Here is an 18,783-nt window from a genome sequence, read left to right as displayed (position 1 = left end):
TGGTGGCTTCTTGAGGTGATGTACTTACGTAACTTTATAACGTGGCGAGGGAAAGCCGTTTCTGTTTTGGAATTGCCTACCATTGAACAGAAATTACAATTAAAATTGTATTTTACAGATTAAGTTGATTGTAATGCTGGTATATTGCAAGCCCGAATGCTCCCGGACAGTTGTCCCAGTGCAAGAGAGACCATCTTGTGTCAAAATGGATAGTAGGATTCGCGTTGTGATGTCTATGATGTCCATTACAATCTGTACACCATATTGGCCATTATAGGCCTCGTGTCTGCCCAGTTTAGTTATTGAAAAAAAAACAAATCGTGTATTACTTGTCATTTCCTTAATTACTGTGTAAAGTTTTAGTGATATTGATTTTGTGTTTCTGGAATGTTCATCGTCAACTTTCTTTTTTATTGGTTCACATTAATTAACCTCTGGCAACTGATAAATAAGTAATTTGTGTTCTAAAATATTATATTATTATATTTAAAAGAAAACTCAGCGATTATTTTATTTAAACAAACTGTATCTTCTTAATATCTTTAAAAATATTTACGAAAGTAATGGAATAATAGCCTCATTTATCTAATATCTTGAAAAAAATATTAAAACATTGTGTCATAATATAATAGTTATTATAAAATATTTACACAAAACAAGTCTTGTTTGTACACAATTTGTGCATTTCAAATTGTTTCTCCGTACACTCGCGAAGCTTTCCGTTGTCGGGGTTTAATGTTTAATTTTTTCATATTCTAGTATAAGTTTTAATTAATATAAGTAATAAAAGTATTAACATAGGTAGTAAATGGGAAGATACTTGTCCATGGGTGTTTTAAAATTAATGAATATTACATAAATTATCAATAGTAAATGTTAGGGCATATCTTTAAATAATATCTAGTTACATTACGATCGATTATGTTTATTTTTAGACGATATGCTGCTATTTGTGAAGAAACTTATGTAATTTCTAGTTTTTTAATTATAAAGCTTTTGTAGTGAAATAGCTTTACTTTCATTAAAATTAGTAACGTTAGTAGTTAGTGTTATTGTACGTAGGTGATTGAAAGCTCTGGATGATTTCATTTAAGAATAACAAATATAGATAATGGTATATTATAGATATAATACATTCATTTGCAACATGTACTGGTGGTAGGACCTCTTGTGAGTCCGCGCGGGTAGGTACAACCGCCCTGCCTATTTCTGCCGTGAAACAGTAATGCGTTTCGGTTTGAAGGGTGGGGCAGCCGTTGTAACTATACGAGACCTTAGAACTTACATCTCAAGGTGGGTGGCGCATTTACGTTGTGGATGTCTATGGGCTCCAGTAACCACTTAACACCAGATAGGCTGTGAGCTCGTCCACCCATCGAAGGAATAATAAAAAATAAAAAATAAAATTGTACAACATTTCTTCGTATTTTACGAGTCGCAGACATAATTAATCTACGATTACTTTACAGTTTTGTTACAGTTTACGAACGACCATGATCACGAAAACTATCAAGAATTCGATACGTCAGAAATATTGTTATTTAATATACTAATAATAAACTCGAGATTAAGCCGTAAAATCTATATATTAATACGTGAACCAAAAACTTTGTACCCCTTTTTACGAAAAATGCGCGGACTGAGGAGTATGAAATTTCCCACACTTATAGAGAATATCGAGAAGGATCCAGAATGCTAATATTTCTTTTAAATTATACATTAAAAATACATTAAGTCAATAAATAAAAATTACACACACTACCATATATTTGACACACACACGGAACCGCTGGGTCTGCGGAGGGACTTCGGTTCCCTCTGTATTTTGTACCGTATGTTCCATGGGGAGTACTCTGAGGAATTGTTCGAGACGATACCGTCAAACTTTTCTTATTGCTTAAAGTCAAATTGAGAATAGGTTATTATTGTATAACTTTAATATTATTTATCTATAGTTTATGTGGTCTTGGCGAAATCTGTGATTATAGAAATTTATTAGTCCGACAATAGAATCATAATAGTGTACAAACTTATAATTTTAATTAACTATAGTCGAATTTCGACTACCAAGGAACCACTAGTTAATTTTAATTATTTGAATAATGTGATTGTTTTAGTTTTGATTTCCTCTCGATAAAAAGTTCCTTCGATTCGAGCAACAGAGCGAAAAAAAATAGAAGCGGTCAAGATGCTGTGTTGGCGAAGAATACACTGCATACTGTGAATTGCAACAAAACATTCTGTCTTCGAGCAACTTTGCGTAGTAATGAGACTGTCTACGATTTTCTACCAAAAGGTTCTTGGTTACTTTGGTCACATTGCTCGGTGGCCACCAGACAACCTTGAAAAATTGGCTGTGGCGGGAAAAGTAGAAGGAATAAGATCCCCCGGCCGGTCGCCAAGCCGTTGGTCAGATCAGATAACCGTGCTCACCGGGCTCTCTGTTACGACTGCCTTCAGAGAAGCCGAAAACCGAATGAAATGGAAGCTGATGAGTACAAAGAGTCACGGTCTTTCAGTGACACGCCCTTCCGCAATGAAGTATGCGACTAAAAAGAAGAAAAACTTCTTAATTAATAGTCCAATTAAATATCATTGCTATATTCAAATACAATTTCGTAATATTTTACATAACGGATCGGCATGTCCTTTCCAGAAATTTCCTTTCCTTTACGCGTCATATGCGCCACTAGGGAAAGTTTTCACTTACGCCACTGCATAGAAATTAACTTTTTTCGGATCACACGCAACAATTACGAGTGGCATAAATAAAATGCGCCAGTACCCTTACATAACACTGAAAAAGAAATGAGGTTTGTTTATTAAAAAAGAAAAAAATACCTTGTCTATAGTAAGCCTTTGGCCAGTTCGGGCATAATTCTCGAGCCCTGGTGGCATCTTGGAGGGCAGCCGCAAACTGGCCCTGTTTCAATCTTGCCGCAGATCTGTTTCAATGGAACACTGGTTAGTGATAGCAAACTATTATGAAAGATAGCTGTGTCACTCTTTAGCTAATAAAATATAATCTAGCAAAGCATCGTTTTCTGCGATGTAAAATAACAAACACACGCTCATAGTTCGATGAAATTATTAGGATCTGAGGCGTCATGTGCCTGGTCTTAAGTAGTCGCTTGGGAGTTAATTTTTATTTTATATAAACCATGTAACGTGAAAATAGCGTGACACAAAAAAAAATGGTAAATGTTCATAGGCTCTTAAAGCTTTAATATTATAACTTTTTTTATTAATTGAACATATCCCTGGTATTTCTACACTGAGAAGTAAAAAAAATTGCTGAAGACCGGACCTCTATTAATTTATACAAACAAATAATAATTTATAAAATAAAAACATATTTACCTATTACTGTAGAGTATGTGATTAGCGGGATCTAGTGTCAGTGCATCCGTGTACAAAGCTACTGCGGTGGCGAAGTCACCAGCCTGACAGGCCGCGTTCGAAGCCCTGACCTTCTCCACGAAGAGGGCTCTTGACGCCGCTCCGAGGGACGCGGAGCCACTTGGTTCCACCTGCCAACAATAGTAGCGCGATTAAGGTCCACACTATAACGTTATTTATCATCGTAAATTTACTTTTTTACGGGAACGGGAGGAGAGAAGTTGTGTGATTTGTTTTATTTTGTCTATTTAGTTTTTCTTCAGGTTTAAATGTGTAATAACGGTGGTTTATTAACTGTTTAATATCTGTGAAAGTGCACAAATGTGGGAAAATGAAACAAAGCGCTGGACGTAATTTCTCGGGATCCTCCAAAAAGTCCACTGAAAAAATCTCAGTAAATGACCACCATTTTAGTGAGATTATATTTCATCCCATATAATCTCAATTCATTTAATTTCATCCCAGTTGATTAATGTCTCAAATTAATCATCTTCATTTCATTTCACTCCATATTATCATATTTCATAAAAATAAGAATAACAATTACAATAAGACATGACTTAAAGGTCTTAGTTACCAGGTCATAAAATCCTTTAAAAAAAATCATCGTAAATTAAAATTACTAACGCATTAACTATTTTTAACAAAAATAATATATGAAATAAAATAAAAAACAAAAAAAAACCACTTAAATCGCAAACCGAATGTACACTTTCAATTTAGCCGTCTTTTATTATCCTGTTGATACTGTTTAATTACTGATCAGGATCAGGATATCAGAGCGAAGTTATAATATGAAATTACTGTACTGTCATCGGTCCTTGATACGCAAATTTTAAGTTAATCTGATGTCTTGGATTCCTTGTAAAAAGTCGTTCAAAGATTCCGTTACATACATACATACCAAGCTAATAAAAACGTGCTACAAAACATACCTATATTATGGTTAATAGAATTGTTCTCCGTCTTATCGTGTTCTATTTGCTTTTAGTGTTTAAGCTTACAACAGTAGCCCTTTGTCATCGTCTACCGGTAAAGTACCTGTTTACCCTCGAGTAAAAACTATCTCACCTCATCCTTCAACAACGAAATGTCATTATAAATTTTAGTGACACTTCAATAATTTTTAGAATTAGAAGTCCGATCATATATACTCGTATATATTAGGCAGCGGCTTAGCTCTGCCTCTGCCATTGCTGAAGTCTATGGGCGACGGTAACCACTCACCAACATGTGGGCCGTATGCTCGTCTGCCTACAAGGGTAATAGAAAAATACAAAATTGTAGAATCAAACATGAATTATTACGAACCATTCCTTAACCATTTTTTTAAGGTAAAGATACCACGTTGATGTTGTTTCTATGAGCTTCAATAAAAGATGGAATCTCGTCTGACATAATAGTTAAGATATCTGTATACAGAATTGGTTGGTGGCCTTGAAAAACTGTGGTTTCCGAAGATTCGCTTAAAGCTAAAGTGAATCTTATTTATAAACTTTTTGTGAGTGATCGTCTTCCTAACAGAAGCACAAAAGACTCGGTGATACGGACATTATAATAATAAAAAACGACAAATGACAACCTGCTACCGAATTCCAAATCCATTCTTGTGGAGGTAAGAGTTTGAATGTTACATTTATTTTATTTGGGTTCCCGTTAAGCTTTTTTTTATTACAGTTTATTTATTACATTGCGCCTTTCAAGAAAATGAATTTGAAATTTCAGAAAATGAAATTTTAGTTTTTTTTTTATTGCTTAGATGGGTGGACGAGCTCACAGCCCACCTGGTGTTAAGTGGTTACTGGAGCCCATAGACATCTACAACGTAAATGCGCCACCCATCTTGAGACATAAGTCCTAAGGTCTCAAGTATAGTTACAACGGCTGCCCTACCCTTCAAACCGAAACGCATTACTGCTTCACGGCAAAAATAGGCAGGGTGGTGGTGGTACCTATCCGCGCGGAGTCACAAGAGGTCCTACCACCAGTTATCGCGCCAAATATTATGTTGATTAAAATGTACTGTGAACTCGGTGATTTGTTAAACATTTTCTATTTATGTTTCATATCTACTCAAGTTTACTTCATTTAGACCACATTTTTGAAGATCCCTAAAAACAAAACATTCTGAATTTGAATCGGCTGGTGGCGTGAGGCGTTCACCACCTGCGTTATCTAGTCGACCGCATCGGAAGCGAGGGCTTTTTTTCTCACAAACCGCATCTTCTTCTACCATAATACAAAACAACTGCTCATCGTATCGACAGGCATCAAATACATTACCGCTTTCACTATTTTAAGTTTTGTGAATTCTTTTCGGTGTCAAGTAGTGTATATTAAAGTTGGGTTTCGACAATATTTGAACGCTGTGGGTACAAAGAGTGCCTTATTACCTATAGCATGGGTTGAGACAACAGAGAGCAAATGCGATATGTTGATTTTAAACTTAAAACACCGTACGGAAACATCCAACAATGAGAGCAGGCGGCGGTTTGTGTATCTATGTGCGTACTTATGATATTTCAAAGCTTATATGTATACACGTTTGTATATGGTATACACTTAAAATATTAGTGATAAGGGGTAATAAGAATACGCATAGGTATGTCCCCCGTTATGTTCATTATAATAGCCATAGCACGTTACGTCCAGATTCAGTCTTAATATATGGAGGGTGATGGCGACATACTTAATGCAAGATGGGCTACCCATAGATACTTAATATTTAAGACGTCTACCAATGTATGGAAAAATAAAACTTACTATAAACACGAAAATGTTGTTCAAGTTGGTATTGTTGTAAATAATTTGTTTATTATCGAGCGTGGATGTTTTTTTTTTTTATTTTAGGAAGGAAGGATTACTGTTGTCCCGAAGACCTTTCCAGTTTCACCAAGACAGGAACGAGCTTGTACATAATAATATGTGTGAACGCTTCGTTGGTTTTTCTTAATTCGTTCCGTGTGTAATGAAACGTAAAAGTCTAGAGATAGGTACTTTTCATAGAAAACAGGCGGCAGTTAGGCCAATATTGAAATGTTGACGAATAAGAATTTATTCGTCGGTTTGTTTGACGGGAACGCGAGGGGCGATGTTCTGTGAATTGTTTTAATATATAACATAATGCTATTTATAAAAACGCCAGATGTAGCAGTTAAAGTGGTTATGTTTACAACTCGCAAGAAGAAAATACTACCCATATGCTGGCTTTTGGTTTGGTCTAGCTATGATAGCACGTGATCTGGGTCTGATTCTCGGTTAGAGATCTTTGTTAAAGATATTTGTTATTCGGGAACAGATGTACTTTGTCTTGTCCTATATAATATGTTTTCGATACTTCTTACACAGGAGTAAGTTTTGACTTGGGGCCGTCTTATGTCGAACGTTTATTTATTAAAAATACATGGCGAGTCATCCTTATTGGACGCCCGCGTTGATGGTGGCCATATACGCGATATGTTTTTATTAGTTTGCGTGCTGGAGGAGGTGATTTTTTGAGAATCTCAAATTAAAATCGCTGTGGTTAAACGTCAATGATTTATCATCGAGTTGTGCGAAATTTTCGAATGTAATTGTCCTTTTGGTGACATTAGTAAGCGCTACGTTTATTTTAATGACTTTTAATGGTATACTCGGTATGCGTTAACACAGCGTGAGTTAAAATTAAAATTGAATGTTCTAAGATCAAAATTGAATTGAGTTGTCGTCGTGGCCTAAAGGATAAGCCGCTCGATGCATTCGGTTCGAGCGATGCGACAATGCCGGTGTTCGAATCCCGCAGGCTGGTACCAATTTTTCTAAAAAAAAAATACGTACAGAACATAAAATGTTCACAAATGATTTCCCCGGTGAAGGAATAACAATTAAGCCCCAAAAATTTATATTTTTGCGTAATGATTGGTGGTAGGGCGCCTTATAAGCCCGCCCAGGTAGGTACCCCTACCCTGCGTATTTCTGGCGTGAAGCAGTTTTAAACGGTTTTAAGGGTGGAGCAGCCTTTTTACTATAAACCTATGGTTTAGAATATATCTCTAATGTGGGTACCGGCATTTATATTGTTGATGTATACTGGCTCCGGTAACCACCTAATAATACCAGGTAGGGCATTGATTTCATCGACTCATGCAAGTAATAAAGAAAACCTACTATTGATGACACTAAAAGCTATTTTCATAATTATGTATCATGGCGAATTCATAAAAATTTATAGCTAGCAACCGCCTTAATTAAAATCTATATTTATGTCCGAACAACAAGAGGCGTCTTATAAACGTCCAACCAATGAATTCTGTAATTATTTTCCTTCGAAAAATTTCATTTATCTCGTAGCGTTATTTTAAAGACGTTAAGACGCGGACCGCCCCGCGTCCCTTATTCGACGTCATGTAAGAGGTTTTTAATACAGCCGTGCTTGATTAAAGTGTGTTCAAGCATCACACCGAGATCCATCAGAATGTAATTGCGATGTACGGGTTTTCGTCGTTATCGTAAACTTCCGCACTGGCTTTGAGGCGAATAAGAAGCACGGGTTCAATGCCCATCTCCCCACTGATTCAAAGGTATTGCATGTAGTCTTTTAAGGCACACTTTTATGTTACTGAAAGCGAATCTGAATACTGTTTTACGATATTTTACGATCTTTACTGGTGGTAGGACCTCTTTAGTCCACGCGGATAGGTACCACCACCCTTCCTATTTTTGCCGCGAAGCAGTAAAGCGTTTCGGTTTGAAGGGTGGGCTGTGAGCTCGTCCACCCATCACGACGGAAATAGGCGGGGCGGTGGTACCCACCCGTGCGGACTCACAAGAGGTCCTACCACCAGTAAACACCAGTAAACCAGAAACACTTATATGCGTAAGACTTGGACGACCTCTAAATAAAAAGCATTAGAACTTGCATTATATAAAGTTTGGGTTTTTAATGACCCAATAAAAGTTATTCACGGTATAAACTTTAAGTTAAACAAATGAAAAATTACTTGAATTAAAAAAAACAATTCATTGGTTTCACTATTGTATTTTGGTTTCACTATTGTATTCACTAGACATACAGCTTGTTTGATAGATGACGTTTGTCTGTTGGTTTCAAAATCAGCTCTAATGTTGACGCTTAAAGCATGTTTTCTGTTGAACGAACGTAACGTCTTTGACAATTCAAAAGATTTCTTTGGCACGTAAACTACACACTTTTAATATAAGTTTTCATAAAACTATAAAATACCATGAATGTGACCACGCATACGAGGGATCATAAAATGGGAAGTTATAAACGCGCAGTGAATTTCAAATGTTATTCTAAGAATACGCTTCGAGTTTATGATTAAAGTTTAAGTGATTGCTTTTGTATATACATGTGATAAACTCGAAAACGTCTTCAGTAAAATATTATAACGTTCATTTTTGGATTATTATCTTTATCTCTATATATAAAAATGAATTGCTGTTCGTTAGTCTCGCTAAAACTCGAGAACGGCTGAACCGATTTGGCTAATTTTGGTCTTGAATTATTTGTGGAAGTCCAGAGAAGGTTTAAATGGTAGATAAATATGAAAATGAAATTAAATAAAAATGACAATTTTGTTTTTCCTTTGATGGGTCCTCCGTCGGACCGATTCTTTTGTTTGTTTTAAGTTTATTTTATACAAAAGCTTAGGTCTTTTATTTATTTATCGATTGAGGCACTACGAAGTCTGCCGGGTCAGCTAGTACAGTATAAAATCCGTTTATCAATTTATTTTAGTATTTTATTTTTTAAATGTACGCCATGTTGATCCTTAATGAAAAATAAACATTTTGAGAGTCGTTTGGTAGAAAACTACAATAAATTTTCATTGTAACCTATACTAGTTAATAAAATAAGAAATATCGTCTGTAGCCTAATTAACATGCGATGCAAAAATATTGAGTATTTGCATGTTTGTTCTGTATACATTCCTAAGCAATTCGTCTGCTTATGATCCGAAGCTCTACAATAACCATTGAAACCAGAAGCTTTTACATATGTACTTACTAACTTTCTTCATTTATCTGTATATATATTTTACTTATAATTTATGTACTCATAAAATGTATTTGTTTAATGTCTATAAATGGTTAAATAAATTGAACAGGCAATAGAAAATACATAAAATCTTGTAAACGGGCGATTAGATCATAAAACAATTAAGAGTACCGTAAATTGGAAGCCAGAATGACAGGAAGGTTTCAGGACACCTGCATAAGATTATTTTGCCAGTTTGCTTGGCGATTTATGAATGAAGCGTCAAAATTCTGGGCACCGAAGTAAGAAAAGGAGAAAGAATAAAACAAGTGTTATGATTTGGATAACGATTAATTAATATCGATTTGAATATTCTGTAACGGACGTGGATAAATTGAGTTTTTTATATTTACAGGTATAGTATAAGGTAGCGAGTAGCCCGCTGAGTTTCACGCCGGATCTTCTCAATGGGTTGCGTTTTCGATCCAGTGGTAGATTCTGGTTTTAACTGGTGGTAGGACCTCTTGTGAGTCCGCGCGGATAGGTACCACCACCCTGCCTATTTCTGCCGTGAAGCAGTAATGCGTTTCGGTTTGAAGGGTGGGGCAGCCGTTGCAAAAATACTGAGATCTTAGAACTTATATCTCAACGTGGGTGGCGCATTTACGTTGTAGATGTCCATGGGCTCCAGTAACCACTTTACACCAGGTGGGTTGTGAGCTCGTCCACCCATCTAAGTAATAAAAAAAAAAAAAAAGATTCTGCGACGCACTGCTTTTGCTAGGGCCAGTGTTAGCAACACTCCCAGTTTGAGCCCCGTGAGCTCACTCACATACACGTTAGGGTGAAGCTGAAATAGCCTCTCAAGGCTATCAGCAAAGATAGTAAAAAAAAGTAGGTACATATGTATTTTATGACGTTATTATATTCTAATGGCATAGCTCGAAAATAATTCTCATGTTTCAAAGGGTTTTATGGCTTTTACGTGTGGACCGAAAATGTGATGTGACTACTTTAATTCCGTCTCCATGTAGGTAATATTACTTTTATATTAGACGCGTGAATTAAACTGTAAATTTGATTTCTTTGAATGTCAATAGTGCAGTTTACCTTTGGAGTGAAAGGCGAAAGAAACTCTTTGAATAGTTATAAAATAAAATTGGAAATTATTTCGTAAAGCAAAATAAACATTTTAAATACCTCATTTATTCAATCGTATTTTTTGTTATTCTAACTATGATGATTATTTATTGCAAAAATATTGTAGTATTGATTTTTGTTATAAATAAGACTATTAATATTATTGTAGAGCTTGTTCACAAAAGTCAGAACTCTTAAAGGCACAACATTAAAGAGAGATGAGCGTTATCCTTCGTTAGAAATTTAATATGTTCTTACCAAAGCAAAGAAACACAAACACGAATTAACTTTTAGAAGATTTCTAAATAGTGCCGCTTTCAAGAGACCCAAGCCCAGGGCAGGTATAAAGGGTAAAATAAAATGGAAAAAAAAAACAAGTCGTCGGTCATCCTTTGTCTATTTTTTTCCTTCTATTTTGTCGGGATAATTACGTGAGGTTTTACCTGTCCGAAATAAAACAATTAACGTACGTCAGTGCCGAGACAAATCACACAATAATTTAGGACCGGATTCGAGTAATTTTTCGATGATTTAGTGAAAACTTTTTTTTGAAGCCATGTCCGTGCGTGCATTTTATGGGAAACGACTTTGAGCGTGCGTTCCGGTTGTAAGACATTCGTCTTGCACGTTACTAAGATAATAATTAATATAATGGCAGTGAAATGCCGACGCGTTGTTTATTTTAAAAAGTTTTTTTTTTAATTGCGCATTTTCGGCGCTTCAAGCGACAGTCTTAAAATCGTTTCGACTTTGACTTCCGCGCATCTGTTCAATTCAGTCGAAGGTAATATAACGACTCGTGTATACTTTTATGAACGGGCATAAGGAAGATGTGTATTTACAAAGCTGGCACTGTTCCCGTGAGATATTGATTTTGTTGGTTGGCAAAACTAAATTCAATGGTTTCAAATTCCCGGTATTTTTCACGGATCGCGTTTACTTCAGTAGCCTATGTTCATAAAAAATCCTTTATCCCCTAAAATGTTGAATGTTATAAAATTTCGTAAATATTAAGCTACATAGACTGTTAAGGTTCTGAATGCTAAGAATGAATTTCGTTAGCATTAAATTTAACTAAGATCTGTGTGCTTAGTGCGAGTTTTTTAACGTTCTCGATAGCGTAAAAGTTAGTTCATATTTGTATGGAATGGGATCGTTTGCGTACGTTTGCCGCTAGGGGCGCTGTTCCAGCTGCATACAAAATTGGCTTAACTTTTACGCTATCGAGAACGTTAAGGAATTCGCACTAAGCAGACAGTTCGAAGTATATTCGAATTCGGACAAGCACGTTTTTCGCAGTGTGAATTGAACGTCTCAATTTCCAAAATCACTAACTCTTAAACGATTCCCAAGTAAATTAGCATATTTAAATGCGGCGAACCGCGAGATTGTTTAAGTAAATTACTCAATAAAGCTTCGAACACAATAATGACCGCGATTGTCAGCGCCAATGGTAAGATATTTTCCATTGTATTCTGTTTTAGGTAACATTAGAATTTGAATATTTCCATATTTACTTACTTACTCTTGGGCTTCGATGCTGTTTTTGTTTTAGTTTGAATCTCTTACAGTACAAATTCTAATGTTTGCTCTTCTTAAATAAAAAATCTTCTACAACATTTATGAAGGTAATTTCATTCATCAATCATAGCCCATGGCCGTTTATTTATTAGCTTCGTTAGTTCATGTTAGATACACAGTGCATTTGAACAGTAAAATTAAATCAAATCGTAAATGAATGAAAGCAATGCTATAAATAAATTAAGTTTGTGTTCCGGCACGCATGTGGAATGCACGGAATGCGCTGAAATGCTCTCGTGACGCTCGATTTCGCGCGTAATCATCGGCGGCCATGTTGTTTTTGCTGTCAAAATAATAGCCCTCAAGCATTTTCCGTCGCACGCTACTGTGTTTACGTTTTGCTATGAGGCAATATATTTAAATAAATTTTGATGGATCAGTCAATGTGTTGTATGTTTAATCTTTGGACGGGAGCTATTTTCACTTTAGGCAGAGGATCTTGTAACACAAATCTATCAGGTTTCAAGGCAAAAAGACATCTGTATACAGCCTCTTATTATTCAATACATCCGCATCATTCATAATAGTAATATAATTTTATCATAATTTTCGGGCTAACATCTCTCATCCTAACTCGTATTTTGTAATGGCAGGAAGCCGTGTAAGTCCGCACAGATCTGTACTAGCTTTTTTCTTTTTCTGCTTAATCGCTGGTAGCCTCGAGGAGCTATTCCGGCTATGCACGGTTTGATAGGCGAGCTCACGGGGCTCAACCTGAGAGAGCTTGCTAACACTAGCCCTAGCAAGAGCAGTGCTTCGCTGAATTTACTATCGGATTGGAATCGCGACCCACTGAGAAGATCTGTCAAGAAACTCAGTGGGTGGGTTGTGTCTGTGAGTTAGGTTGCACGTCGAACTCTTCGTTGCATTCGACGAGTTCGACCAGAACGGAAACCAGAGTTTGGTCTGCTAAAAGCAGTGAGATTGGATCCAGTAGGACGTGTTTAAGGTGACGGTGGCTGTACGTTGCTCCGTCGCGTCGTCTGGGTCGGGTATATAATTAAAGGCGGCCACGACGCCGCGACGTGTCGCTCCGCTTTTTCGAAGAAGCTGGTGCTACCATTCCGCCTATTCAGCAATGAAGCATGCGTTTAGGTTTTAAGTACTTGACAACCAATGTACCGATGTAATTGAAACTTTTGATTTTATTGCTATTGCTCTAAAGCTTTCGGGCGACATTCTTGTTGTGATCATTGTAGGCTTCTGTAATCGCTTAGCACAAAGTAGCCCGTGGTCATTGTCCGACCATCTAAAGCCATAATAAACTATAAGCTTACATACTTATTAATTTATTTTATTATATTTTTCTTAAATTATTTATTTACAGGAGCCAATTAATACAACGTGGATCGGTTCGTTCGCCCAGCGATTCCCACGTCATTATGGATCCTCCTGATCCATTAACGGTGCTTTTAGGCACCACTAGCACCGGTCACCGTCCTCGTCGAACCCGTCGCTTGCGACGAAGGGCTCGGCGTGCGAATTAACCCACAGACACAGCCCACTGAGTTTCTCGCCGGATCTTCTCAGTGGGTTTCCGATCCGGTGGTAGATTCTGCGAAGCACTGCTCTTGCTAGGGTCAGTGTTAGCAACACTCCGGTTAGAGCCCCGTGAGCTCACCTACACACGCTAGGGTAAGCTGAAATAGCCTCTCAAGGCTATCAGCATAGGTAGGAAAAAAAAAGTCGATTCAATGTAAAAAAAATGTATTTTAATTTTTATAAAAAAAAACATTCGCATATAATTATTCTTTTGAACGTATAGTATCGCATCGAATTTGTTCTTCGTTCGTTTAATTATATTCAGACTGTTATTACGGACCAATATTATCGCGGATTAAATACTCTTTTATTTTTTAATGGTACGCGAACCAGCCGTTGTGGGCGTGGTGGGCAACTTGTACCTCACAACTGGTCAAGTATAATGCATCGACGCTTGTTTAAGAAAAGAAAAGAAACGAAATACGTTTGTGGGTGTAGCTGTTACAACGAAGTAGTGATTGCGTGAAAAATAAAATATTGTTTTTTTATCGTCGTTCGAAAATTGTTATTTGCTACGGAAGAAACAATAGAGTGCAATATGAAATGTATAATAACAAATTACCTACGTTCGAATATCTGCTGGGAGGAACAGAGCCACATTCAGAACTCGTTTTTATGGTACTCATTCCAATAATTCAGACCGCGAAACCACATTTACCTTAAAATAAAATATTAGCTTAATGCATCCGGTGACTTTATTGCCTAAAGATCTACTGTCTTAGTGTTATTATGGCGTTATTATTTTCTTCCAATCAAACAAAAAGCATACAGCCAACCTGATGCGGGGCGGTCACCGATGCTTATGGACCTCAAAAACGCCAGGAGTATAGCTGCTGTTTACTGCTTAAAAAGAAAACCGTTTCTTTTTTTTTGCCTATTCTAGACAGACGAGCATACGGCCCACATATTGGTGAGTGGTTACCGTCGCCCATGGACTTCAGCAATGCCAGGGGCAGAGCTAAGCAGCTGCCTACCGTTGAGTACTCTCCACAAGCCTCGTTTGAAGAAAGACAAGTCATAGCGCTCTTAAAATAGTTACTATTACTGACTGATTAACAGAAACTGCACTGCCTAAATATGACGTAAATAATCTTCTAGCACGTACTGTAAATCTCTAGAGTAGAAGTCTTTTAATTTCTATGCCTAAATAGTTAATGAGGGGCAATAAATTTCGTACGTTTTTAACTAATGACAGTACAACTATTCAATGTTTCCTTATTTTTGATTCCAAAATTGTACAGGTAAAGCTGCGGGACGGGATAAAAGCAAGAACATATAACCCATAGACACAACCCCACAAACATTCTCGCCGGATCTTCACAGTCGCGATTACGATCCGGTAGTAGATTTAGCGGAATATTGTTCTTGCTAGGGCTAGTAAATTTTCTCAGATTAAGCTCCGAGAGCTCATCTATCAGTTAGGGTGGAGCCGGAATAACCCCTCTAAGCTACCGGAGGCTAATTTAAACCGTCAATAATTTTGTTCAAAGCTGATGATCATTGTTAATTTTATAATATCTCATTATTATGCAAAGGTATTTTTTTCTTCGAATAACTGAATACTGTTTAATTAACACAAAGACTGGTTTCTATTCAAGTTTTAAAATCAGTAAAACAAATTGCCCGTTAAAATAATCCTTTGCTTTGAATGTTTGCTTGAAAGTAATAAATATCGATGAGTGGAGTGTATCCGTTTTTAATTCACCTTGTTTTGAGACCTAGATTCGCTTCTGGAATGCCTACTTGTCTTTTTAATAAAGATTGTTTTCGTTTGACAAATCTCAATTAGATTTCATGGCAATATTGAGTGTTCAGATTTATAGTGGGACATCCGGGTATTTTCGAACATATCATCAGTCTATAGCAGTCCACTGCTGGACATTGACCTCTCCAATTACACGCTACAGAACACGATCCCCAGCTTTTCTCATTTCCCACTGGTGGTAGAACCTCTTGTGAGTCGGCACGGGTAGGTACCACCACCCCCGCCTATTTCTGCCGTGAAGCAGTAATGCGTTTCGGTTTGAAGGGTAGCGCAGCCGTTGTAACTAAGACTTAGAACTTATACCTCAAGGTGGGTGGTGCATTTACGTTGTAGAAACCAGCTCATGCCTTCGAACTCTGTTTCCTAATAAATTATTATATAGTATTGCTGTAAAAGTGTAAACTCATGATACACCCTTTGTTGAGTGTTTACCGGAGCCTTTTCCGGTCACCGTTCTCTTCGAACCCGTCACTTGCGACGAAGGGCTCGACGAGCGAATTAACCCACAGAAACAGCCCACTGAGTTTCTCGCCGACTCTTCTCAGTGGGTCGCGTTTCCGATCCGGTGGTAGATTTTGCGAAGCACTGCTCTTGCTAGGGCCAGTGTTAGTAACACTCCGGTTTGAGCCCCGTGAGCTCACCTACATGTTAGGGCGAAACTAAAACAGCCTCTCAAGGCTATCAGCATAGGTAGGAAAAAAAAGAAGCCTTTAGATATCACCACGTGTAAGTCCTTCCTTACCTTGACGAACGAGCTTGAACTGTATTGTACGTATTATGGTCCTTAAAATGTGAACGCATAATTGCTTCAAGGCGGAATTACATAGGATGGTCCACAATACATTCTACCACATTAAGTCTAAGTGTGTGCATATATAGTCGGATTTTTAATTAGACGAAGCCAGCTGACAGTAGCTAATGTCACTTTGTTGAATGTTGAAATAATGTTGCTATATTTAACGTAATAGTGATGCGTTCAGTTCTCGTTCAATCACATAAATGAACAATGAGTGTGAAGAGTTAATCATTAATTTCAAACTATAAAAGAATATCATTTATATTTTACAATAAAATTGTATTAAAGTGATCCAATATTATAATATGTTACTAGTAGTATGTAACTACAATCAGTTTTTTTTATTTTCATTACCTATGTACCTATAATTGTTATATTTTATACATCTATAGTTTCAACTAAATGATGCATTGGAAATAGGACAGTCTTACAAGCTTCCTCGCAATGTTTTTCTTAATGTTTAAAACACTCGGTATTCAGTAAAGGTAGATACCATAGGAACATAATATTTCGTCGAAAACTCGTTGGTATGTACAAAGCACGGCTAAAATTCGAACCCCGTGCCCGATATCGGCAGTTCGGCACACTAACTATTCACTAGACAATCGAGGCAATTTCATTAATTCAGGAGTTTTTTCAATCGTTCACTTTGTCACAACACTATTTTTATTTCATCAAAAACTGACAACACAGTAAACGTCAGTTTACTTCGTCTAATAAAAAATCCGACTATAGACTACAGTTTCACTAAAACACTTTCGAACAATTTCAGTGGTTACTACATGTAATTTTTGAAACATGATTCACGTTTCTCAAAAGTCATTGTCATGATAAGTATTATATTAATAATAAATCGCTTTTTTTTAATGATCTAATTTAGTTTTTTTTTCTTGTAAAACCATCCTTAAATCGTCGTGATAAGGTGTCACATGATTTTTACGCTGCGTCTGCGTGTGCCCTTTGTCGGAGCATTGAGGTGAGCAGCCACCGACCGCAGTATTGCCATTATTACCGGACCCATACTGTGGGTTTCTTACAATAATTTATTTAATAAGTTTATGACTATATATAATGTATTATTGCGTGAAGTATGTGGTTGGAGGATGTTATTGAGAATAATTGATCCAACAATTAGTTCAGAGAAAATAATGTTTGACTCCGGCCTTCTTGATGTAGTGCACTGCTAATTATACAGTATTTTTATTAATATACAAGTATATTTATCTTAAGGGTTATCCCTTTAGTTCCTATGCTTTTATGGGTATATACTACCAGCCAGACTATTTAGTAGAGTTTTTTAAAGAGTATTTTATTGCTAATTCAAACACAATTAAAATTATATTATATTAATTATAGTGAAAACCAGTCAATAGGCAGATTTATTTGTGGAATTATCCCGAAAAGTACTAAATGCTTTGCACATGATATTTTAACGAATGGACATAATTAGATACATTTACATATCGACGGATACAGAGAAATACGGCTCCATTACGAAATTATTTCGCAGAAATTAACTATTCTAATCAAATCAAATTATTTTAATAAATCAGAAATTTTACTTTCAAGTTAAGTCTAAGTGCATCACCAATTTTTCCACCGGCTGTTATCCGGTAGTCGGTCAATCAAGGTAATGTCTCGAGTATGTATTTATATCATGTGCAATTAGCTTAATCATAGCATTTTTAATGTTTCGGGAATCGGTAATAACGTAACGCGATGCCTGTCTTTAGTCGCGATCGGCATGTTATAGTCATGTATACACGTCATGCTATGGGCAGTGCGTATACAGTTCGTAACTTTTTTCTTTTTATTTATTTTTGTACCTAAGCTGATGGTCTAGAGAGATCATGTCAGCGTCACCGGGCTAGTAGGTGAGCTCACGGGGCTCAAACCTGACGATGTTGCTAACAGGAGCACTAGCAAGAGCCGTACTGCGCAGAAGCTACCACCGGATAGGAAACGCGGCTCTGTGAGAAGATCCGGCGAGAAACTCAGTGGGCTGTGTCTGTGGGTTAATTTACTCACCGAGCCCTTCGTCACAAGCGACGGGTTCGACGAGAACAATGAGCCGAGTAGCTTTAAAAGATATCGTTGTACTATTTATTAGAGCAAAGGTGAAATTTGAACCTTTTTATTAAATTGATTTATTGTGTATGTGTATATGTTACCGGATGGAAAACAGCTATAGATAATGCATTTTACACGTGAGTTTTACACTGAAGAAAGTTGTTTCGCTAACCAACAAAGAAACCTGTTAATGTAGTCACGCCTTATGTTAATTGCTTAATGAATCTTCAGTGATGTTCGTTGCTTGTTACATTTCGATTATTCAAATTAAGTATGTGGTTTTGAAAGCAATTGGCTTCGTGACGATAGCTTTTATGAAGTTTTAGCGATTTATGAAATTCACGATTGCTATGGAAATTTATGGCCAAATGCCTATTCTGCGTTAACTTATTCAACTAAACTAAAAGAGATATAATTTTGAAACCAAAATTATTTTAAAAATGCTATCTACGTCATCTATCTGGTAGCTCTAAAACTATCTAATCCCTGTGCCGATGGCAAGTGTGGTAC

At 36.6% G+C, this 18,783-nt stretch overlaps 1 protein-coding gene across 2 annotated transcripts in view; it reads right to left on the bottom strand.

The window, feature by feature from the left end:
- Positions 1 to 18,783, bottom strand: part of LOC101740550 (tetratricopeptide repeat protein 28) — a 105,674-nt gene that overhangs the window by 68,113 nt on the left and 18,778 nt on the right. For both annotated transcript variants that reach the window (XM_062672982.1, XM_012692807.4), the window contains exons 3-4: positions 3,361 to 3,530; positions 2,842 to 2,945 (exon numbers count right to left, since the gene is read on the bottom strand). In XM_062672982.1, coding sequence (XP_062528966.1) covers positions 2,842 to 2,945; positions 3,361 to 3,530 — 274 coding nt within the window. The remainder of the gene's footprint in view (positions 1 to 2,841; positions 2,946 to 3,360; positions 3,531 to 18,783) is intronic.

Source organism: Bombyx mori, chromosome 16 (genome assembly GCF_030269925.1).
Source record: "Bombyx mori chromosome 16, ASM3026992v2".
NCBI classification, from domain to species: Eukaryota; Metazoa; Arthropoda; class Insecta; order Lepidoptera; family Bombycidae; genus Bombyx; species Bombyx mori.
Note: the sequence above shows the minus strand (reverse complement) of the source record. Positions and strands in the feature narration are given on the sequence as shown.